This window comes from Cherax quadricarinatus, chromosome 19 (genome assembly GCF_038502225.1).
Source record: "Cherax quadricarinatus isolate ZL_2023a chromosome 19, ASM3850222v1, whole genome shotgun sequence".
Lineage (NCBI taxonomy): Eukaryota > Metazoa > Arthropoda > Malacostraca > Decapoda > Parastacidae > Cherax > Cherax quadricarinatus.
In genome coordinates, this window is record NC_091310.1 from 29,543,143 (window position 1) to 29,569,642 (window position 26,500).

Sequence of the window (26,500 nt, forward strand, 5' to 3'; positions counted from 1 at the left end):
TTGTTTGAAGATGATGTGAAGTTAATGAGAAGAATCAAATCGGATGAGGATCAGGCAGGACTACAAAGAGACCTAGACAGGCTACAAGCCTGGTCCAGCAACTGGCTCCTTGAGTTTAACCCTGCCAAATGCAAAGTCATGAAGATTGGGGAAGGGCAAAGAAGACCGCAGACACAATATAGTTTAGATGGCCAAAGACTGCAAACCTCACTCAAGGAAAAAGATCTGGGGGTGAGTATAACACCGAGCATATCTCCTGAGGCGCACATCAATCAGATAACTGCTGCAGCATCCGGGGGCCTGGCAAACCTACGGATAGCGTTCCGATACCTCAGTAAGGATTCGTTCAAGACTCTGTATACCATTTACGTCGGGCCCATACTGGAGTATGCAGCACCAGTTTGGAATCCACACCTAGTCAAGCACGTCAAGAAATTAGAGAAAGTACAAAGGTTTGCAACAAGACAAATCCCAGAGCTACGGGGATTGTCCTACGAAGAAAGGTTGAGGGAAATCGGCCTGACGACACTGGAGGACAGGAGGGTCAGGGGAGACATGATAACGACATAAAATGCTGCGCGGAATAAACAAGGTGGACAAAGACGGGATGTTCCAGAGAAGGGACACAGACACAAGAGGTCACAATTGGAAATTGAAGACTCAGATGAATCAAAGGGATGTTAGGAAGTATTTCTTCAGTCATAGAGTAGTCAGGCCCTGGAATAGCCTAGAAAGTGACGTAGTGGAGGCGGGAACCATACATAGCTTAAAGATGAGGTATGATAAAGCTCATGGAGCAGGGAGAGAGAGGACCTAGTAGCACTCAGTGAAGAGGCGGGGCCAGGAGCTGAGTCTCGACCCCTGCAACCACAATTAGGTGAGTACATTTACGTGAGTATACACACACAAACATACAAATATATAAATATGTATGTATATATATATATATATATACATATTTATATATATATATATATATATATATATATATATATATATATATATATATATATATATATATATATATATATATAATCTCTCAGTACATAGCAGGATTCGAACCTGCACACTTTGCATCAAAGTACACAGTACTTTGATGCAGATTACTTTTACCACACAGCCAGACTCCAGATAAGTATGGGCTCCTAGCTGAAGCTAGGCGGTGTATCCCATCCCCCGGAGCACCAGGCTTGTGATAAGTTATTTCACCAGATCCTGCCAGATGCAGTATATATATACCGGGAGGTGTATATCCCTGATTATATACACTGAGATGTGTATGTATTTGTGTGTATATACGCCGAGAGGTGTATTTCTCTTTGTGTATAATCAGTGAATGTTTCCTGTAACCCCTGTTTCGGATATAAAAGTTTTCTTGACTGGTATTAAACGTATTACGTGCATCATTAATGGCCCTCGTGTAGTCTATTGGCTTTAAGGCCAATTAACCAGCCAAACTCGCTCTCTTTCTTCTCTCTGCCTCTTCTCCCTCTATCTTTATTTTTTCCTTCTCTCGCCTCAACACCTCTACTCGTCTTTCTGCATTTCATCGTGAGTAAAGAACGGTGAGGAACAAAAACCTAGTTGTGTATGAAGATGGTGAACCAGATTGACAACCTGAAGGGGAGTACAGTTTGATGGATGCGTTTGAGTAGGTGGTGGTGGGGTGTGTGAATGGGGGTGGTGGATGGGAAGGTTGCGGGCTGTTGAAATGGGTGGAGGATTAGTGGATTGTGGGGACGCATAGCACCCCCATCCCCATGCGAGTCGCGTCCCTTTAATACCTGCGATTTAGGTCACCGTGTTTGAATTACCTGGAGCCGCAAGATGGATGGAACCTCTACAGCTCCTGGAGCTGCAAGAAGGATAAAACCTCTACAGCTCCTGGAGCTGCAAGAAGGATGGAACCTCTACAGCTCCTGGAGCTGCAAGAAGGATGGAACCCCTACAGCTCCTGAAGCTGCAAGAAGGATGGAACCTCTACAGCTCCTGGAGCTGCAAAAAGAATGGAGCCTCTACTGCACCTGGAACTTCAAGAAGGATAGAACCTCTACAGCTCCTGGAGCTTCAAGTAGGATGGAATCTCGACAGCTCCTGGAGCTTCAAAAAGGATGGAGACTCCACAACTCCTGGAACTTTAAGAAGGATGGAGGTTCCACAAATCCTGGAGTTTCAAGTAGGATGGAACCTCCACAGCTCATGGAACTTCAAGAAGGATGGAACCTCCACAGTTTCTGGAACTTCTAGAAGGATGGAGCCTCCACAGCTCCTGGAACTTTAAGAAAGATAGAGCCTCCACAACTGGCACTGAATGGCCCATATACGTTTAATGATTCAGAAAATATCATTATAGGAAATCCAATGCCACGGAGTAGATGATGATTAACGGGGTTGAAACCCTATCGACTACACGAGGGTCATTAAGACTACGTGTAATCTGTTCAAAACCAGTCAAGGATCCTTTATACCCTAAAGGTTGGGATCAGTATATACTCTCGGCATATATACACTGAGAAACATATACATCACTGTGTATATTTGAAATAAAGATTATTATTATTATTATTTTAAATTTAGATGATAATAATCATAGACTGTAGCAGCAAAGAAAATCTTTAGCTAATTTAGTATTACAAGTAATGAGTACATAGGGGTGCTTGGTAGTGGTACCTCGGTTGTCAAACTTAATTCGTTCCAGATGTCGGTTCGACAACCAAAATGGTCGGCAACCAAAACAATTTTTCCCATAAAGAATAATGTAAAGAGAATTAATCCATTCCAGATGAAAAATGACAATAAAATTATTAATAATAATGTACTGACTACTACATAAAACAATGTATAAAGTATACAGCAGAGAAGCTGTAAAGATGAATACTAAATGAAAATTTAACTGAAATATTGTACAGTAAACAAAAATTTAACTGCCTCTTATCTGTCAAATCTTGCCGGAGAAAGCTGCTAGGCCTACATGTGAAAGAATGTGTCAGCATGGTCAGTGTACTCAGTATAAAAACAATCCTACAGTATGCAGTGCATAATGAGAAAAAACTGCATAAGTGTTTTTGGTTTAAAACATCGACTTTGCGGTGTATTTTCGTATAGTATTTATGGTTCTGTTCTCGTTTCCTTGGTCTCATTTCATAGAATGGAAGATATGTTACAGAAACAGAGATGATTTTCAATGGTTTAAGTCTAAAAGTAGCTTGAGATTGAGCTCAAAATAGCGGAAATATTTGATTTTTACCGATTTTCAAGCGTAAACAAATCACGTCACGCGTCCAGTACACGTCAACTGGTGCGTCTCATATGCATTCACGAATGCGCTGATATTATTTATACAATTGTTACAATTTTGCAGTAGGCTGAATAACAGTAAATCTAATATTTTTGTGTGAATAAAAATTAAAAATAAAAAGCAAGCGTAATATAAGAGGGGCCAATAGGCGTGACTAATGAACATATGAAATGTTATTTTAGTGCCAGAAATGTCTGCATTGTTTATGCTAGACCCTATTTTGAAACTGTCCTTTCTTGAATTTTGTGTGAAATTGGCGAAATTAGTAATGTCAGATCACTTTATTGGGAAGTTGAAATAGGTAAATGGGCACTTTTTTGTACTCAATCTATAGAACAAAAGGACTTCTTGCGAAATAGCTAAGAGTTGGTCGACTGAAACAATCGAATTGGCCCAAAAATAGGGCTCAAAGTGGGCGAAATCGCTGATGCGCAAATATCTCCGAGACCTACAACTTCGTGACAGCGTAATTCCGTAAGTTTTCCATCAAATTTCGTACTTTTCGTTTCATTACCTTCACAAGATGCACAGCAGAGATCAATAGATGGTTACAGCACGCGCGTTAGTCGCTATACTGACTGAGACCCACGCTGTGGACTCTGGTGACCACGTGATCCGAGCGTTGTCGGTCGACAACCAAGACCACGTATGAAACCAAATCGAACAAATCGGTTCGAAAACCGATTTGTTCAACAACTAATCCATTCGACAACCGAGGTTCCACTGTACTTGGCAAAGCAGAAGGCAGGCTGCCTTTAGTGTGTCTAGTGTATGTGTGTGTGTGTGTGTGTGTGTGTACTCACCTAATTGTGGTTGCAGGGCTCGAGACTCAGCTCCTGGCCCCGTGTGAGTGTGTGTGTGTGTGTGTGTGTGTGTGTGTACTCACCTAATTGTGGTTGCAGGGCTCGAGACTCAGCTCCTGGCCCCGTGTGTGTGTGTGTGTGTGTGTGTGTGTGTGTGTGTGTATGTGTGTGTGTATGTGTGTGTGTGTGTGTGTGTGTGTGTGTGTGTGTGTGTGTGTGTGTGTGTGTGTGTGTGTGTGTGTGTACTCACCTAGTTGTACTCACCTAGTTGTGGCTGCGGGGATAGAGTCACAGCTCCTGGCCCCGCTTCTTCAACTGGCCGCTACTCAGTCACTCTTCCTGCTCCGTGAGCTTAATCATACCTCTTCTTAAAGCTATGTATGGATCCTGCCTCCACTACATAACTACCCAGGCTATTCCATTTCCTAACAACTCTTTGACTGAAGAAATACTTTCTTACATCCCTGTGGTTCATCTGTGACCCCTTGTTGCTGTGTCCCATCTCTGGAACATCCTGTCTCTGTCCACCTTGTCTATACCTCTCAGTATTTTATATGTCGTTATCATATTCCCCCTATCGCTCATGTCTTCCAGTGTCGTCAGGTCGATTTCCCTTAACCTCTCCTCGTAGCACATACCTCTTAGCTCCGGGACTAGTCTTGCTTGGCTAGGTGAGGGTTCCAAACTGGCGCTGCATATTCCAATATGGGCCTAACTTACACAGTGTACAGGGTCCTGAATGAGTCCTTATTTAGATGTCGGAATGCTGTTCTTAGATTTGCCAGGCGCCCGTATGCTGCAGCAGTTATTTGGTTGATGTGCGCCTCAGGAGCTGTGCCCGGTGTTATACACACGCCAAGATCCTTTTCCTTGAGTGACGTTTCTAGGCTCTGGCCCCCTAGACTGTACTCCGTCTGTGGTCTTCTTTGCCCTTCCCCAATCTTTATGACTTTGCACTTGGTGGAGTTGAACTCCAGGAGAAAGTTTCTGAACCAGGCCTGCAGTCTGTCCAGATCTCTCTGTAGTTCTGTCTGGTCCTCGTCCGATTTAATTCTTCTCATCAACTTCACATCATCTGCAAACAGGGACACATCGGATTCTATTTCTTCCGTCATGTCGTTCAAAAATACCAGTAACAGTACCGGACCTAGGACTGATCCCTGTGGCACCCCGCTCGTTACAGGCGCCCACTCAAACACCTCGCCACGTACCATGACTCGCCGGATCCCGCACTTTAGATCTCTCACCTTGGATCCCTCACCTTGGATCCCTTACTTTAGATTTCTCGAAATGGATCCTTCACCTTGGATCCCTCACCTTGGTTCCCTCACCTTGGATCCCTAACCCTGGATCCCTCACCTTGGATCCCTCATACTGGATCCCTCACCTTGGATCTCTAACCTTGGATCCCTCACCTTCGATCCCTCAACTTGGATTCCCTACCTTGGATCCCTCATACTGGATCCCTCACCTTGGATCCCTAACTCTGGATCCTTCACCTTGGATCCCTAACTCTGGATACCTCACCTTGTATCCCTCACCCTGGATCCCTCACCTTGGATCCCTAACCCTGGATCCCTCACCTTGGATCACTCATACTGGATCCCTCATCTTGGATCTCTAACCCTGGATCCCTCACCTTGGATCCCTCAACTTGAATTCCTCACCTTGGATCCCTCATACTAGATCCCTCATTTTGGATCATTCACCTTGGATCCCTAACCCTGGATCCCTCACCTTGGATTTCTCATACTGGATCCCTCACGATGGATCCCTAACTCTGGATACCTCACCTTGGATCCCTCACCCTGGATCCCTCACCTTGGATCCTCACCCTGGATCCCTCACCTTAGATCCCTCATACTGGAACCCTCACCTTGGTTCCCTAAGTCTGGATCCCTCACCTTGGATCCCTCACCCTGGATCCCTCACCTTGGATCCCTCATACTGCACCCCTCTTACTGGATCCCTCACCTTGGATCCCTAACCCTGGATCCCTCACCTTGGATCACTCATACTGGATCCCTCACCTTGGATCTCTAACCCTGGATCCCTCACCTTGGATCCCTCAACTTGAATTCCTCACCTTGGATCCCTCATACTAGATCCCTCATTTTGGATCATTCACCTTGGATCCCTTTCCCTGGATCCCTCACCTTGGATTTCTCATACTGGATCCCTCACGATGGATCCCTAACTCTGGATCCCTCACCTTGGATCCCTCACCCTGGATCCCTCACCTTGGATCCTCACCCTGGATCCCTCACCTTAGATCCCTCATACTGGAACCCTCACCTTGGTTCCCTAAGTCTGGATCCCTCACCTTGGATCCCTCACCCAGGCTCCCTCACCTTGGATCCCTCATACTGCATCCCTCTTACTGGATTCCTCACCATGGATCCCTAACTCTGGATCCCTCACCTTGGATCCCTCACCCTGGATCCCTCACCTTGGATCCTCACCCTGGATCCCTCACCTTGGATCCCTCATACTGGAACCCTCACATTGGTTCCCTAAGTCTGGATCCCTCACCTTGGATCCCTCACCCTGGATCCCTCACCTTATATCCCTCATACTGCATCCCTCACCTTGGATCCCTAACTCTGGATCCCTCACCTTGGATCCCTCACCCTGGATCCCTCACGTTGGATCCCTCACCCTGGATCCCTCACATTGGATCCCTCACCCTGGATCCCTCACCTTGGATCCCTCAACTTGGGTTCCTCTCCTTGGATCCCTCATAATGGATCCCTCACCTTGGATTTCTAACTCTGGATCCCTCACCTTGGATCCCTCATGCTGGATCCCTCACCTTGGATCCCTAACTCTGGATCCCTCACCTTGGATCCCTCACCTTGGATCCCTCACCTTGGATCCCTCACCTTGGATCCCTCACCTTGGATCCCTCACCTTGGATCCCTCACCTTGGATCCCTCACCTTGGATCGCTCACCTTGGATCCCTCACCTTGGATCCCTCACCTTGGATCCCTCACCTTGGATCCCTCACCTTGAATCCCTCACCTTGGATCCCTCACCTTGGATCCCTCACCTTGGATCCCTCACCTTGGATCCCTCACCTTGGATCCCTCACCTTGGATCCCTCACCTTGGATCCCTCACCTTGGATCCCTCACCTTGGATCCCTCACCTTGGATCCCTCACCTTGGATCCCTCACCTTGGATCCCTCACCTTGGATCCCTCACCTCGGGACAGAATACAAGACTTAGCCTCTGAGAAACTCCCCGCCGGAACTGTGAAATTTTTTTCAGTGTACTCCGAGGGCTGAAAGAGAATTTTCAAACGGATTATGATGAAGTATGTTGAGAATATTGACAGCAGGAAGCCAGAGAGAAAGAGAAAGAGAGAGAGAGAGAGAGAGAGAGAGAGAGAGAGAGAGAGAGAGAGAGAGAGAGAGAGAGAGAGAGAGAGAGAGAGAGAGAGAGAGAGAGAGAGAGAGAGATGAGAATAATCTGCAAGATATCATTGGCTTTTATATTGATCTTGTTACCTCCGATTGCAGTTCCTATTGGTCCTCTTGGCAGCTCTCAGGTCGAGTCCTGTTGGTCGTCCAGAGTGTCTGTGCCTCTCTCGAGTGGCACCCTAAGAGGCACCCCACCACGGTAACTCACTGCTTCACCTTTACCTGACACTGATAATGTAGATATTAATGTTCCATTAGAGACAGCAAGAATCAATAATGTTTGGAACTCAGCCTTCATGACGGGAGGGAGGAAAGGATGGAGGGAGGGAGGAAAGGATGGAGGGAGGGAGGAAAGGATGGAGGGAGGGATGGAAGGAAGGAGGTAGGGATATGTGAGGATAGAATGGAGAAACAGTCATGGAAAAAGATACGTTAGATGCGATGTACCATACAAGTTTACAGTATTTTTATTTTCAATAACTTTCTCTAGTCATGAACCAGGTTTATTATTCTTTCTTAAGACTTAATATTGTACATATCCACCAGTATATTACCCACATTATGTCACTCGTTCAGTTTAATAACTTTAATATCCATGGATAATGAATTCTAACTTGCGTATATGAATGGTGATATTCCCTCAGAACTATGTCTACTCTCAGAATATCTACTCTCAGATATCTACTCTTGCATATCTACTCTTGGATATCTACTATCGGATATCTACTCTCCGATATCTACTTTCGATATCAACTCTCCGATATCTACTATTGGATATCTACTCTCGGATATCTACTCTCCTATATCTACTCTTGGGTATCTACTCTCGGAAATCTACACTCGGATGTCTACAGCAGCCATGGAAATTGCTCCATAAATAAAAAATAAACAATTATTAAAAACTGGCTTTAATGAGTCATTATTTCCGAGGACGTTTTATTTTTTTTAATTCAGTAACGTGAAAGTTCAGACATAATTTATAGAAACTCTTAGCCGTTCTTTGTGTCAGTTTATTGTTTGTTTACACATCTTAGTTTACAGGCGAAGATATATTATCCTGCCTCAGCTCATTTACAGGCTAAGACTTGGCTCACTTGTGCTCTCGGAGCCAGGTCAAGCATTAATCTCACCGTCTTGTTTTGGGAGTTGGAATTGCGGTTTTTTTTTTAATTATTGAAGTAGAGTTTTAGGATTATTATTGGTAATTTACACTATGTATGATAATTGTAGTTATGTATACCTGTGCCTCAGTTAAACTTACTAAATGAGAGCTGGACACAGTCTTGAGTGCCTGGACAGACAGGCACTGTGCCTGTACATAAAAGAAGTTTGACCTAACAATTTGATTTTTCTGCGCTTCGTTGTTTATTATACACATCTACTCTATCACCTACTTCACCACCTTCACCAAAATCATACACCAACATCGTATCTTCCTGTCTCTACAATCTACCTTCAATCCTAACACTAAATATGCAACTCATTACACGATCCTAAAACCTTCGTGTGACAACCTTCCTTCAAGGACAACCTCAAGACATTCTACCTACCTGTCATACAACACACAGAACTTCCTCTTAATACTACTACTACTATTACTACTACTACTACTACTACTACTACTACTAATAATAATAATAATAATAATAATAATTATTATTATTATTATTAATTATAATTAATAATAATTAATAATAATAATTAATAATAATAATAATAATAATAATAATAATAATAATAATAATAATAATAATAATAATAATAATAATAATATAATCTTTGCTTCTACATGTACAAGGTATACAGTCCTAGCTGACATCAATGATATACTACTATACAGAAAGCCCCTTGTTATACCTGAAGAGGGTTTAGGGGGTTAACGCCTCCGTGGTTCGGTCTGAGACCAGGCCTCATGGTGGATCAAGGTCTGATCAACCAGGCTGTTATGCAAAGCATTTCGGGCAAATTAGGTCAATTTTGTCCCCACTAACAAACACATTTCGTAATGGAAGTATTCACTAAGAAGATAAAACAATGAAGTACCGAGAAGTTTTCTAACTGGGACATAATGTAGATGAATGCTGGATAAACTAACAACACACATTTCAAACATGAATGATTCGTCACAGTCTTGGAGGCCGAAGGTTAGTAGGAAAAATGGAAAAAAAACAACTGTGGCGATTCTGATATTTGGCCAATCATGCAGGCAAGCCAAAATAAAGATAAATAATGGCACGAAGAAATAGATAGCGCACAAATAAATGCGGAAGACGAAAACTTAAGAGGAGGTCCGGGAATGATTAAGAAATAGAAAGACGCAAGAGTGTTGAAAATGGTATAAAATACGGACAAGTTGAAGATTAAGACACATGTACAACAGTTGGGTATCCTTATTGTTGAAACGTTTCGCCTACACGGCAGGCTTCTTCAGTCAAATACAAAAAAAGAAATAAATATTTCTGCTGCTGCCTTTGTATTTGTACATGTTGTACATGTCTTAGTCTTGAAGACCACAAGATACACAGTCGTGACACACACTACACGAGGCGCTAAAAAGACTAGGTTCGTGGTACTCAAAATAGATGATAACTTTTGTTCTGTATGTTAAAGCCAAGTTCACTTTTAATATACATTGGAAGTCTAATGCGACTATACTACACATATACAATATTAAAAAGATATTTCGAGATGCTGGAGGATATAATTGGTTAGCGCAAAATTAGAGATTTGCGACCTTAGTAATTAGTTATAATTTGGCCCCAGAAGCCTGTGTTAATAACTCATCTCATTAAGGAAACTCCCATTAACTGAGTTTTTTTTAATCAGGATTACATTTGATTATAAGTTTTGTAACCTGGAGTTGTTTGTCATTAAAGGTGAACGTTTCGCTCAACCTTAAACATTCACAATGATAATAATCTTGTAATTTTTTTTAATGTGATTCCATGATTAGTTGTGAAATTTAATATAATGGGACGTAATAAATGCCTTTTTAGTTATAAAATGTGATTGTTTTATTGTTTATATTAAAAATATATATGGATATTTTTAGAAGAATTATTGGGATGCTCTGTGTGGAAAATATTTCCAAACTGAATATGTATTTTTTTTTATTATTATCACACTGGCCGATTCCCACCAAGGCAGGGTGGCCCGAAAAAGAAAAACTTTCACCATCATTCACTCCATCACTGTCTTGTCAGAAGGGTGCTTTACACTACAGTTTTTAAACTGCAACATTAACACCCCTCCTTCAGAGTGCAGGCACTGTACTTCCCATCTCCAGGACTCAAGTCCGGCCTGCCGGTTTCCCTGAACCCCTTCATAAATGTTACTTTGCTCACACTCCAACAGCACGTCAAGTATTAAAAACCATTTGTCTCCATTCACTCCTATCAAACACGCTCACGCATGCCTGCTGGAAGTCCAAGCCCCTCGCACACAAAACCTCCTTTACCCCCTCCCTCCAACCTTTCCTAGGCCGACCCCTACCCCGCCTTCCTTCCACTACAGACTGATACACTCTTGAAGTCACTCTGTTTCGCTCCAATCTCTCTACATGTTCGAACCACCTCAACAGCCCTTCCTCAGCCCTCTGGACAACAGTTTTGGTAATCCCGCACCTCCTCCTAACTTCCAAACTACGAATTCTCTGCATTATATTCACACCACACATTGCCCTCACACATGACATCTCCACTGCCTCCAGCCTTCTCCTCGCTGCAACATTCATCACCCATGCTTCACACCCATATAAGAGCGTTGGTAAAACTATACTCTCATACATTCCCCTCTTTGCCTACAAGGACAAAGTTCTTTGTCTCCACAGACTCCTAAGTGCACCACTCACCCTTTTCCCCTCATCAATTCTATGATTCACCTCATCTTTCATAGATCCATCCGCTGACACGTCCACTCCCAAATATCTGAATACATTCACCTCCTCCATACTCTCTCCTTCCAATCGGATATCCAATCTTTTATCACCTAATCTTTTTGTTATCCTCATAACCTTACTCTTTCCTGTATTCACTTTTAATTTTCTTCTTTTGCATACCCTACCAAATTCATCCGCCAATCTCTGCAACTTCTCTTCAGAATCTCCCAAGAGCACAGTGTCATCAGCAAAGAGCAACTGTGACAACTCCCACTTTATGTGTGATTCTTTATCTTTTAACTCCACGCCTCTTGCCAAGACCCTCGCATTTACTTCTCTTACAACCCCATCTATAAATATATTAAACAACCACGGTGACATCACACATCCTTGTCTAAGGCCTACTTTTACTGGGAAATAATTTCCCTCTTTCCTACATACTCTAACTTGAGCCTCACTATCCTCGTAAAAACTCTTCACTGCTTTCAGTAACCTACCTCCTATACCATACACCTGCAACATCTGCCACATTGCCTCCCTATCCACCCTGTCATACGCCTTTTCCAAATCCATAAATGCCACAAAGACCTCTTTAGCCTTATCTAAATACTGTTCACTTATATGTTTCACTGTAAACACCTGGTCCACACACCCCCTACCTTTCCTAAAGCCTCCTTGTTCATCTGCTTTCCTATTCTCCGTCTTACTCTTAATTCTTTCAATAATAACTCTACCATACACTTTACCAGGTATACTCAACAGACTTATCCCCCTATAATTTTTGCACTCTCTTTTGTCCCCTTTGTCTTTATACAAAGGAACTATGCATGCTCTCTGCCAATCCCTAGGTACCTTACCCTCTTCCATACATTTATTAAATAATTGCACCAACCACTCCAAAACTATATCCCCACCTGCTTTTAACATTTCTATCTTTATCCCATCAATCCCGGCTGCCTTACCCCCTTTCATTTTACCTACTGCCTCACGAACTCCCCCCACACTCACAACTGGCTCTTCCTCACTCCTACAAGATGTTATTCCTCCTTGCCCTATACACGAAATCACAGCTTCCCTATCTTCATCAACATTTAACAATTCCTCAAAATATTCCCTCCATCTTTCCAATACCTCTAACTCTCCATTTAATAACTCTCCTCTCCTATTTTTAACTGACAAATCCATTTGTTCTCTAGGCTTCCTTAACTTGTTAATCTCACTCCAAAACTTTTTCTTATTTTCAACAAAATTTGTTGATAACATCTCACTCACTCTCTCATTTGCTCTCTTTTTACATTGCTTCACCACTCTCTTAACCTCTCTCTTTTTCTCCATATACTCTTCCCTCCTTGCATCACTTCTACTTTGTAAAAACTTCTCATATGCTAACTTTTTCTCCCTTACTACACTCTTTACATCATGATTCCACTAATCGCTCCTCTTCCCTCCCGCACCCACTTTCCTGTAACCACAAACTTCTGCTGAACACTCTAACATTACATTTTTAAACCTACCCCATACCTCTTCGACCCCACTGCCTATGCTCTCATTAGCCCATCTATCCTCCAATAGCTGTTTATATTTTACCCTAACTGCCATGGACTTGCTTGATACTACTTTCTCAGCTTTTTGAAAATCAATTGAGAAAGTAGTATGAAGCAAGTCCATGGTCGACAGGAATATAATTGAATCTTGTTTCATAAAAAGCAGTTTTGACAATAATGTGAATATTTCCTTTAGTTTATATAAATTAGATCCATTTATAATTAATAGAATTTGGGAAGAATTTAATCATACACTGGACAAATAATAATTTTTTAAATTTTATTGGGTAGAATAGTTTGTTGGTGGGTTGTGCGAAGGACCTGTCCAGTTGGGCCAGCGCGTGTCAGGTGTTTAACTGTTGTGGGATCTGATAGTGAGGTGTTGGCCAGACCCCTTATATACCTTCCTTGGATGCTTTACTTTCATAGTTTCTTGATAATGTGAATAGTCACGAAAGGGCTTAAAATTTCTCTATTCTTTCACAGTGGTTGTTTTGCATATTCTGAAATCACCTGTTTACTGTGATCTTATTGCATATATATATATATATATATATATATATATATATATATATATATATATATATATATATATATATATATATATATTACATTTCGTGGTCAACATTGTGTTTAAAAGCCGATGATTATGCCCAACATTTCGGGCAGTTAACAGAAACCGCTTCATTATAGTGAAGTTCTTCCTAGATTATAATTTATCATTATTTAAGTGTTGTGGAAGGCAACCTTGAAACAAATGGTTGTAATCGGTCGCTGTTGCAGTCCCGGCGATACTTGTATCAGTGAGTGCGGTGGAGGACGTGTATAGATTAGTGGAGTTAGGCGTGGTGCTGGAGCCAATACTTTAAAGGTGGAGATAGCGGGAGACGTGAGTCCTGATATATGATGCTGTTACTGCTGCTGTTGCTGTTGCCATTGTTGCTGTTGTTGGTGGTGGTGGTGTTGCTGCTGTTGCTGTTACTGCTACTGCTGCTGTTGTTGTCGCTGTTGTTGCTGCCGTTGCTGCTGCTGCTGCTGCTGCTGCTGCTGCTGCTGTTGCTGCTGCTGCTGCTGCTGTTGCTGCTGCTGCTGCTGCTGCTGCTGCTGCTGCTGCTGCTGCTGCTGCTGCTGCTGTTGCTGCTGCTGCTGCTGCTGCTGCTGCTGCTGCTGCTGCTGCTGCTGCTGCTGCTACTACTACTATTGGTATTTTCTTAGTAAGCAGACATGGAAAAATCTCTGAGGGTCGGGTAATGTGTTTACTTATTTGTAGCTACAGAACAAAAGAAGAGAAATGAGAGGCGTAACACAGTTCGGAAAAGAAAGTTGACAAGGAAAAAATGGTACATGGGGGTAGAAGGCAAACGAAGGAAAAAGGAGGAGGTAGAAAGCAAAGGGAATGGAAATTACGAGGAAAGGATGAAACTGGAAATTGTAATGAGTGTAAGATGATGCGAAGAAGGAAGGAGGGAAGGGGGTTTCCCAGTAATGATGTAAAGGGATGGAATGGGAGGGATGGAGGCTTCCTCACTACCTAACTCATACAAGTAGCCAATTCGTCGCCATCCAGGGACAGAAATTGGAAAGCTTTCATCAGACCCGGAAATGTGCAGTCGCTATTTCCACATTTTTGATCGCTGTGATATTTAAGATAACGTCACCGAGCTGTCAGTGTGATGAGGAAGAGAACTGTCACTCTGGTTTCATATAAAATGCATCTTTTTTTTATGGACGATCCCAAAAATAATGTGGTCCGCTTTTTGTCTAATGCGTTGACATACATATCTTCATTTATAACGGCAATTTTATATACGTATATGATAAAATATATTCCTAGAACAATAAAGGGGTGAACTCAGAAAGATTTCTTCACTCAGTACAGACACAAGACAAAATTAAAACATTCTAAGACATGCCGAGCGGTTTAGTGGCCGTCGTGACGAGACAACAGCGGAATTAATGCTTCACGACTGTGTGAACGAAGGGATTCCAAGAGAAACTACTGTCACTTTACTCATGTAGTAGATGTTACTGCGGTACTTCACCTCCAGTTGGCACTCCATCGTATTATTGGGTGGAAATGTGCACGGGTACTGTGCCTGTCTCCCTACACTCACTGTGCACGGGTACTGTGCCTGTCTCCCTACACTCACTGTGCACGGGTACTGTGCCTGTGTTCCTGCACTCGCTGTACACGGGTACTGTGCCTGTCTCCCTGGATTCACTGTGCACGGGTACTGTGCCTGTCTTCCTGCACTCACTGTGCACGGGTACTGTGCCTGTGTTCCTGCACTCGCTGTACACGGGTACTGTGCCTGTCTCCCTACACTCACTGTGCACGGGTACTGTGCCTGTCTCCCTACACTCACTGTGCACGGGTACTGTGCCTGTCTCCCTGCGCTCGCTGTACACGGGTACTGTGCCTGTCTCCCTGGACTCACTGTGCACGGGTACTGTGCCTGTCTCCCTGCACTCACTGGGCACGGGTACTGCGCCTGTCTTCCTGCACTCACTGTGCACTGGTACTCTCCCTGCCTCGGTGCACTCACTGTTTTGAGGTGAATCTTATTTATTGCATCTCCGGGATTAACTTTATTTCAGTATATTATAATTCGTACAGAAGGTAACGTACAGGAAACTTGTGAAACATCCTACCTGAAGCATACATCATTAACACCCACGCACGTCTTCTCTGAGCCCTGGTCATGGACCGGGCCTCGGGGGCGTTGACCCCTCCCGGAACACCCTCCAGGTAGACTCTAGGTAGAGGATGAAGCAGATAGAGAAAGTAATATGGACCTACGAGACATGGGTCTTCAAAAGATTTAGAACCAGAAGGACAAGAGAATAGAAAAAATGGTTAATTAAGACACACGAGGCATGAGACAGGTGGGACAACATAGATGTACACAATGACCCAACACACATGCCTTCAAGACCAGGAAACAACCAGAATGTGAATTTATACATACCCAGGAGGGCAACAGATTAGGGAGGCTGTTACTCCCAAGGGCAAAACGAACTTTCTTGAAAAATTAATGTGGACAGTTGGCCAATGTGGACAACTGCCAAAGAGTTTGAGGGCCGCGGGGGTGTTGCATCCAGCAACACCCTCCAGTTATGTAGATAAATGGTTCAAAGAACCAACAAGTTGATATATTAGACACATGTGCAACTCTTGGGTATCTTTATTGTGAAAACACTTCGCCACTCAGTGGCTTCATCAGTCCAGTACAATGAAGAATGGTGAAGATCAGACTCCAGACTGAGGGACTGATTACCTCAAACTCCTTCTGATTTTCACCATTTTTCATTGTACTAGACTGATGAAGCCACTGGGTCGCGAAATGTTCCAGCAATAAAGATACCCAAGTGTTGCACATGTGTCTAATTTATTAACCCTCCAGGTAGACCCTTCAGATAGACCTTCCAAGTAGGCCTTCTACTGGCTTACAGATCCTCCCCTTTAAAAGTTATATAGTAAGGAAAAAACCTTACGGTTGACAGACGTTCGTGACAGTGATGAGAACGAGGACATGTTTGGGAGTCCACTAACATATCTTTCTCGCTTAAAGGAACTGGCATGGAAAGAAGCATAGGAAAAAAGCGTTAACAAGCATATTGGATACAATAGTGAACGAATAATGTCCTGGAATGTAAACGGCTTGAAAAAATTTAAAACTGTATATTATTTTAAGCATAAAGAAAATATGGATATACTATAGTAGAGCAGGAAATAAGAGAGATGGCAGCATGCCTAGGCTACATGCTTGTAGAGGATTTTATTAACAGGGCAAGATAGAAGGGGATTGTCACACTGTGTTAAAACTATCGTATCTCCTGAATTAATTGTAACTCCGGCGAGGGTGGGAGAAATTTAATTGTTTAAGAATATATTTATGAGACAGGAAAATAAGCTTCATTTTTATTTATATTTCCGATACGTTATTTGATTTTCTTTCTCAGCCAGATACTTTATTTTTGGACAACACTGTTGTGGGGTGACCTTAACTCAGGAACAAAAGGAAGACCATATGATAATAGTGTCGAATAACATCAGTTTCTCTGGGAACACACAGATGGGGACGGCATCCCTTACTTAAGCAAGAGGAGGTAGGCTATTCCTATACGTTTTTTTTTTTTATCATCACACTGGCCGATTCCCACCAAGGCAGGGTGGCCCGAAAAAGAAAAACTTTCACCATCATTCACTCCATCACTGTCTTGCCATAAGAGTGCTTTACACTACAGTTTTTAAACTGCAACATTAACACCCCTCCTTCAGAGTGCAGGCACTGTACTTCCCATCTCCAGGACTCAAGTTCGGCCTGCCGGTTTCCCTGAACCCCTTCATAAATGTTACTTTGCTCACACTCCAACAGCACGTCAAGTATTAAAAACCATTTGTCTCCATTCACTCCTATCAAACACGCTCACGCATGCCTGCTAGAAGTCCAAGCCCCTCGCACACAAAACCTCCTTTACCCCCTCCCTCCAACCTTTCCTAGGCCGACCCCTACCCCGCCTTCCTTCCACTACAGACTGATACACTCTTGAAGTCACTCTGTTTCGCTCCATTCTCTCTACATGTCCGAACCACTTCAACAACCCTTCCTCAGCCCTCTGGACAACAGTTTTGGTAATCCCGCACCTCCTACTAACTTCCAAACTACGAATTCTCTGCATTATATTCACACCACACATTGCCCTCACACATGACATCTCCACTGCCTCCAGCCTTCTCCTCGCTGCAACATTCATCACCCATGCTTCACACCCATATAAGAGCGTTGGTAAAACTATACTCTCATACTTTCCCCTCTTTGCCTCCAAGGACAAAGTTCTTTGTCTCCACAGACCCCTAAGTGCACCACTCACCCTTTTCCCCTCATCAGTTCTATGATTCACCTCATCTTTCATAGACCCATCCGCTGACACGTCCACTCCCAAATATCTGAATACATTCACCTCCTCCATACTCTCTCCCTCCAATCTAATATCCAATCTTTCATCACCTAATCTTTTTGTTATCCTCATCACCTTACTCTTTCCTGTATTCACTTTTAATTTTCTTCTTTTGCACACCCTACCAAATTCATCAACCAATCTCTGCAACTTCTCTTCAGAATCTCCCAAGAGCACAGTGTCATCAGCAAAGAGCAACTGTGACAACTTCCACTTTATGTGTGATTCTTTATCTTTTAACTCCACGCCTCTTGCCAAGACCCTCGCATTCCTATACGTATCTCGTGTTATTCCCGCAGGGGTGTGGGAGGATGCGACTGGTGCGTCGGCGAGGCTTGGCGTGGCGGGAGGCTGCGGTGAAGGCAGCAGCTGCCAGGGCACAGCCGCCCAAGAAGCCCGACCGCTGGGCACAGCTCCTGGAGCAGCTCAAGAACCCGTCCCCGTGTGACCAGCCATCCTGCAGGGGCGGCCACCAGCCTGGTGAGGACCACAACATACCCATAATACGCAGGGTAGGTCACCAGGCAGTGAGGGTGCAATGTTTGCTTTATGTGTATGTGTGGTGATTGACTTTAGTACTTGTATTTAGTACTTGGAGTAGGTGCGAAGAGCACCGACCTTGGAGTCGGTGCTCTTCGCACCTACTCCTAGGTTGAGGGACTGATTACCTCATCTTCTGTACATAGTTCTACTGTCTTCAAGTTATGTCCTGGAATTTGTATTGATAAAGCCACTGGATGGCGAAACGTCTACAATAAAGATACCCAGATGTTGCACATGTGTCTTAATTTCATCATGTATTAACATCCTGACAGATGTATTAACATCCTGACAGATGTAAAGCATGAACGAAAAAAAATCATAAATTACAACTCACGAAATCGTCATAACAAGATTGGAAACAGCTCACGGAACGGCTGAGACTCGAACCCATGACAGGCGAGTCCTAAACCTCACAGGCCACTCTAATAAGATAAAATATATTAAAAGAAAACAATCCTGTATATAAAGCCTGTTTATAAAAAGTTAAACACCTCATTTATAGTGAGGTCAGCGCAGGCGGCTGATAAATCATCTGGGCTCTGTGTTGACGCAAGTTTCTGCTGTTAAAGAAGAACTAACGTTTAACTGCTAATTTTAGTAACATTATTAAATAGTGTCCACGTGAAAATTTCATCCTTGTCCCCTAAAAAAATTATTTTAATAAATGTTAGGCATTTTTTTATTTGACAGTCTTTAATTTTATTGCAATACCAACCTAACCTTGTTCAAATTTGTGCAATATAATAAAACAGTTGTAATTTATTGGTAGTAATTCCGACTGTATATAAGGCAGCTTAATGAGGCCTTTATTTTCCAAATTTTAACTTTCCTTGCAGCAACACCAGTTACCACAAATTCATCGTCTTTTTGAATTGCCAAGTTGCCCAAAATATCTACAACATATCAGAACTGTCCACTGTACGTTTTCCAGAGCATTTTTATCCATTCTGTAATACGGTGACCAAAACTGTGCAGCATAATCTAAATGAGGCCTAACCAAGGATATATATAGTTGAAGAACAACCTGAGGACTTCTATTATTTAAACTTCTAGATGTGATATATATATATATATATATATATATATATATATATATATATATATATATATATATATATATATATATATATATATATATATATATATATATATATATATATATATATATATATATATATATCGTGCCGAATAGGCAGAACTTGCGATCTTGGCTTAAATAGCAACGCTCATCTTGCCATATAGGACAAGTGAAAATTTGTGTATGCAATAATTTCGCCAAAATCATTCTGAACCTAACGAAAAAAATATATTTCACTGTGTTTGTTTAGTATTAAATTACTGTAAACAAATCTAAAATATATTTAGTTGGGTTAGGCTAAAATAAATTGTTCTTGTTATAATAAGGTTAGGTAAGTTTTCTAAGATTCTTTTGGTGCAAAATTAAATTTTTTTACATTAACATTAATGAAAAAATATATCTTTAAACGTATAAGAGAAAATTTCAGAAAGGACTTAATTTTAAATGAGTTCTTGCTAATTGACCAGTTTTACATATTCGGCACGACTTATATATATATATATATATATATATATATATATATATATATATATATATATATATATATATATATATATATATATATATATATATATATATATAATCCTCTTAGTTCCCTTTCCACTGCCTCCATCACTCTTCCATCTATCCTACTCAATATTTTACCTTCTATTTCCCCTCTCTCTGCTGCTATATATTTTATTTGTCGTTCACCTACGGATGGCAAACTTTGCTTGGCTCCGTGGGAAAGGCAGGGAAGGTGACGGGAAGGGAGAGGCTGGAGGGTATAAAAGAGGTGATAGAGGGGGGGGCTGAAAGGGGGTTTCGATAGAGATGGGGATGGGAAAGGTGGAGAGGAGGAAGATCGGGCTTGACTGATACCGTCACTCCTTAAAGAGGAGCTCGACCCTAGTACCACTGCTGGTTCCCCTGTGTATGTTTTGAGGGAAGAAATGTTGTACTCACCTATTTGTGGTTGCGGTGTTGATGTTCAGCTCCAGATCTTAGATACACACAGCAACTTGTTTCAGTAATTCATTCGAAGTTTGAACCCCAATGGAAATAAGTCACTGTGTCTGATTGTTTGAGTTATCCTAGGTAATCTACACATGTGCTGCTATGTATGATAATTTATGTAACTGTATGTATGTGTATCTATACCTGAATAAACTTTCTAGACTCTGTCACTGTAATCTACATATACTCTGCAATCGTTTTGTTTTCCTTTAAGTCAAAGAGAAGACAATATACAGAAATCAGACCATATCATAGGACATTTAAAAGACCTAGGAATAGGTATATCAGAAAATCTGTTATTGAAGAAACACAATAAGATAAATGCAGCAAAGTTCAGGAGAATGACAGCGTAGATTACAAGAAACTTTCAAAACAAGAGAAGTAGTGACAGTGATGGTACATTTCAAATCTCTTGGGTTCTTATTACTTGAATAGTATTCTTTGCTCACTACTCCTTACAAGTCAACGCCGCGGGGGCGTTGACCCCCGGCACACTGCTATAACAACTTAGGTTTGAAAGATGTGGGAGAAAGTGTGGAATACTGTAAATGAAGAGTAGGGGGAATGAGAGGTAGACTTGGAAAACACTGTACGAACATCCTTCACCTAAGACTTATCAGCATACTACAAGCTGATATCAGAAATACTGTCTGAATAAAGATAAAAGTTATCAAAAATGTGGACAGCATTCTCCTGTAAGTGTAGATCAGTCTGATTGTGATGGTTATGTAGGCCTGTGAGCCGCTGACATAAACACAAAGCCTGGTTGAGCAGGTAGTCAGCAGGGAAGCCTGGGATCAGGCTGGGCTGCAGAGGTAGAGGAACACTTTAAACTAGCCATAAGTAAAGAACAGGTAGGTACTGATAATTTATGAACATTTTAAAGTACTGATTTGTAAATAACTGAAAGTGCTGATGAACTGTGATTTTCTAAAGGTGTTGATGTCTTAGAGACTGTGTTGTTATAATATTCGTCAGGACCGTTGCTCTGACACTGGTCTTAACCAGATAATGACATGCTCTGGCTGTTGCTGGTGCTATAGCCCTCTGGAGGCAGCTAGGTCAGTCACGGAGTGGGGCCAACCCGGCTATATCCCCGCCCTCACAGAGCTGAAAGAATCGTTTTGTCGATTCTGTGTCCATTTCCCGTCCTATGACTCCCCATATAAAGATACTAGTGACTTGCAGTTGTTAAAAATGCACTGATGACATGTGGTTATCTTAAGGTGTTATTGTTTTTGTTCATCAAGAAATATGACAAGTGTCTTCTGACATGCGTCGTTATCCATTGATAACCCGTTCAGTTGCTAAGTGTCTGCTGGTTTACCAGAGTTACTTTTCACTCTTATTTAATTTTAAATACAACTTATCATTTAATTGATTAAATGGTCTTGTAACACGACATTACTGTCTTGTAACAAAGTTACAAGACAGTAATGTCTTATAACTTTTGTAGAGCATGTATGTGAGTGTTATATCAATTTGCAGTAAGAAAAGAGCTATACTCCTGGTGTACCGTCTTCACTATTTATAGTACTGTAATATAATTTGTTAATGTTTTCACTTGTTTGGCTTACACTGATACACACAGTTGAAGCTCACTACCATCAAACTCAAATGTAGAATTACAAACACACACAACTCAGTAAGGTATACACACAACAATCTGAATAAACACAAACATCGCTCAGAATCTACGATATTGTTTATGAACCCACGATGTTGTTTCTTGTTTACAGGAGTCACGAGCATCAGTGGTCCAGAGAGCTGCTGAACAGGAGGAAGAGTTCCAAGGCTTCACTAATCGCCTGCTGGTGCTGCTGGCGCTGCTACTGGCCGGCCTAACTATCCTTGTTCTGTACACACTCTTCAACTCCCCGACCCTCCTCTCACAGCAGCCTCCACTCGATCAACTGAGCGAGGAACAGCCAGGGCAGGAAGACTCATAGACTTCCCTCTCTTGCTCCCCAAGCTTAGCCAGGATAGCAAGATTCCTAGAGTCTCTCCCTAACCTTATCAGAAACGCCAGGATAGGAAGATACCCAGGTTCTCCCTAGTTCCCTGGCTGATGGGGGTCGATGGCTTTGCTGTAATTTCGTCTGTAGATGATACGGGTCCCCAAACAACGTTGACTCCATGGTGCGACAGAGTGCATGTGTTCGCATCTTGCTAGACGTTGCATCTTGTTTTTCAAGGAAGAAACCTGAGTGAAGTCCCAGTGAACTTTTAGAAAAAGCACAAAAACCTATATGAAACATGTATATAAAAGAGAAAGCCAGGCGATCTCCAGCTAGATCACAATACTTCACCTAATCTATTTGTCATCGGAATCAATCAACCCATTCGTCCTCTGCCTCGCGCTCAATGAATTGGCTTCCCTTCCTAAAGTTGAAGGAGCAGAACTTCGCGGAGGAGGCCCTTCCCTTTCACCTGTCATTGATATCTGGCACTCCCACAGTGCCATCGTGTCCGCCTCCGCTGCACCACATCTCAGCTGTATGCTGGGCCCACGCAAAGTGATAAGATGGTTGGAACTTGTGCCATATGGTGACTGCCAATTACATCTCCTTTGATACTCAAAGCCGGGTAAGATATATATATATATATATATATATATATATATATATATATATATATATATATATATATATATATATATATATATACATATACATATATATGCAAACAATCGCAGACAGGAGATTTTAACAATGCAAGACAAGTTACGGGGGATGGAAATCTTTAGCTTAGGCACTTTCACACTTCTCAGTGTGTCATCAGGAGCTATGCAATGTTGCAAGGCAGCAGCTGAAGGACTGAGGGGAAGTTTTTCTCAGAGTAGAGCAGCGTAGGTTGACACCAGCCGCAGTCTCTCTGAATGTGAGGCAGCGGTCTGTGTGCCGACCTTACGACCCTCCCCGTCCTTCCCCCCCCCCACATGAAGTAGACAGCCTTCGGGTTTTCAGCAGTCAAGGAATAGGAAATCAGAAGATACAATAGCCAGCCCCAAGCTTCTTCTAGTCGCCTAGAACAAGTTATGTGACTTAAGAAAATACTTTTCACAGTGGATAATACACATATAGATTCCTATTATTCTGTGTAACCCCTAACTGATAAAAGAAAAGAAATGAATATACTCTTTTGTTCGTTTAAATGCCGTGGTCTGGGGTTCTAAAATGTTCACAGGGGTACTCGGGAGCATCGCTTCATATATTCCTAAATATTGTCTGCCAGTTTTCTCAGTATCGATTAATATGCTTTACTGGGGTATCTCTATGCCTTTCTGATAATATTTCTATGATCCAGATTTCTTCGGATATCATTTAACCCCACTATCTATGTTATCATTTAAATTTGTGTACCTGTCCACCTATGGTACAGTAACAGCTAAACGAGTTATATTATATGCCCACATTCACGACAGTCTTAGCATGAGTATGTTGCGTAGACACTGGTCAAGCATAACCAATCCATCATGAAACCATCTGGCATAAAGAGCAATCCTGCGAGTGTGTGTAGCATTTAAAGTTGTGTATAATAGGGGTTTTAGAATGTTCCATTGGGTACTCAGAAGTATCTCTTCATATATTCCTAAAATAGTATCTACCGATCTTCTCAGTATAGATTAATATGCCTTATTTGGGTATATTTATGCCTTTCCAATAATATGTCTATGATCCAAATTTTCCCTTTGGATTTCCTTTAATTCCACTATCTATGCTACCACCTAATCTTGTGTACCTGTCCACTTATGGTACAGTAACAGTTAAACATGTTATATTGTATGCCACCATTCCTGACATATGTAACATGAGTTTGGTGTGTAGACGCTGGTCGAGCGCCACCAATCCATGATGAAGCCACCTGGCTTCACCCTCAATCCTGTGATTTTGTGTTGCATTGTTATTTAAGATTGTGTACAACAGACTCTACTAAATAGCTATTGAGCTTGTATAACCCATAATTTGAGTTGTATATGGTGTCCCTGTCGTGTTTCAAGAGAGAAGATTAATTAGGTTTCTTTCTATGACTGAACTGTTTGGGTACAATAATCTGAGTATCAGCCCACTCCGGTGAGTGATTGCAGGAACTGACGTGGTTGAAGATAGCGTTCGACTCTTGCCCTGTCCTGATTAAGTATTTATGTTGGGTTATTCTGGTTTCCAGAGGTTTACCTGTTTGACCAATATATGAGAGGGGACACTGGGTGCATGGCACTTTGTAACTCCACCAACTTTGTTAGAGGGTGTGTTTTTAATCAACTTCTGTTTCACTGTCCCAGTGTTTTTGAAAGCGAGGTTTATATGAATCTTTTTTAATATCTCGTATAGGCAAACCACGTTCTCATTATATGGTAAAACAAGTGCATTTTTCCTGGCAATCACTTCCTTTGGTTCAGTCCTGTAGAAAGTCTTCCTTCCTGACATTAGTGTCTTCTCGTCAAAATCCCTAGGGTATCTCAGTTTTGTGGCTATGTTGAATATCTTGCTAATTTTTTCCTCTAAATACTGCGGATTACAGATGCGCAAGGCTCTCATAATAATATATACGAACAAAAGAGTACATTCATTTATTTTCTTTTATCAATTAGGGGTTACACAGAATAACAGGAATCCATATGTACATTATCCACTGTGAAACGTATTTTCTTATGTCACATGATCTGTTCTAGGCGACTAGAAGAAGCTTGAGGCTGGCTATTGTATATTCTAATTTCCTATTCCTTGACTACTGAGGCCGTCTACTGCCCCATGTGGGGGGAGGGAGGGGGGACGGAAAGGGTCGTAGGGTTGGCACACAGACAACTGCCCCACATTCAGAGACTGTGGCTGGTGTTAACCCGCGCTGCGATACTATGAGAAAAAAACTTCCCCTCAAACCCTCATTTGCTGCCTTGCAACATTGCATAGTTCCTGATGACGCACTGAGAAGTATGAAAGTACTTGAGCTAAAGATTTCCACCTTCCCGTGGCTTGTCTTACATGTACGTATATCTATATATATATATATATATATATATATATATATATATATATATATATATATATATATATATATATATATATATATATATATATATATATATATATATATATATATATATATATATATGCAAAACAACCACTCTGAAAGAATAGAGAAATTTCAAGCGCTTTCGTGACTGCTCACATTATCAAGAAACTATGAAAGTAAAGCATCCAAGGAAGGTATATAAGGGGTCTGGCCAACACCTCACTATCAGATCCCACAACGGTTAAACACCTGACGCGCGCCGGCCCAACTGGACAGGTCCTTTGCACAACCACCAAAAAACTATTCTACCCAAGAAAAATAGTTTGTTGGTGGTTGTGCAAAGGACCTGTCCAGTTGGGCCGGCGCGCGTCAGGTGTTTAACCGTTGTGGGATCTGATAGTGAGGTGTTGGCCAGACCCCCTTATATACCTTCCTTGGATGCTTAATTTCATAGTTCCTTGATAATGTGAGTAGTCACGAAACGCTTGGAATTTCTCTATTCTTTCAGAGTGGTTGTTTTGCATATTCTGAAATCATCTGTTTATTGTGATCTTATTGCATATATATATATATATATATATATATATATATATATATATATATATATATATATATATATATATATATATATATATATATATATATATATATATATGCATGCATAGTTCCTTTGTATAAAGGCAAAGGGGACAAAAGAAAGTGCAAAAATTATAGGGGGATAAGTCTTACCTGGTAAAGTGTATGGTAGAGTTATTATTGAAAGAATTAAGAGTAAGACGGAGAATATGATAGCAGATGAACAAGGAGGCTTTAGGAAAGGTAGGGGGTGTGTGGACCAGGTGTTTACAGTGAAACATATAAGTGAACAGTATTTAGATAAGGCTAAAGAGGTCTTTGTGGCATTTATGGATTTGGAAAAGGCGTATGACAGGGTGGATAGGGGGGCAATGTGGCAGATGTTGAA

General features: G+C 41.7%; 2 protein-coding genes across 2 annotated transcripts in view; one reads left to right on the top strand and one right to left on the bottom strand.

The window, feature by feature from the left end:
• LOC138852929 (sorbitol dehydrogenase-like) overlaps positions 1-26,500 on the bottom strand; it is a 614,649-nt gene that overhangs the window by 309,933 nt on the left and 278,216 nt on the right. The gene's annotated exons all lie outside the window — the stretch shown is intronic.
• The window catches only part of LOC128688162 (uncharacterized), a 68,457-nt gene that overhangs the window by 36,860 nt on the left and 5,097 nt on the right, over positions 1-26,500 (top strand). The window contains exons 3-4 of the mRNA XM_070086839.1: positions 18,206-18,418; positions 22,263-23,109. Coding sequence (XP_069942940.1) covers positions 18,218-18,418; positions 22,263-22,472 — 411 coding nt within the window. The 5' untranslated portion in view covers positions 18,206-18,217 and the 3' untranslated portion in view covers positions 22,473-23,109. The remainder of the gene's footprint in view (positions 1-18,205; positions 18,419-22,262; positions 23,110-26,500) is intronic.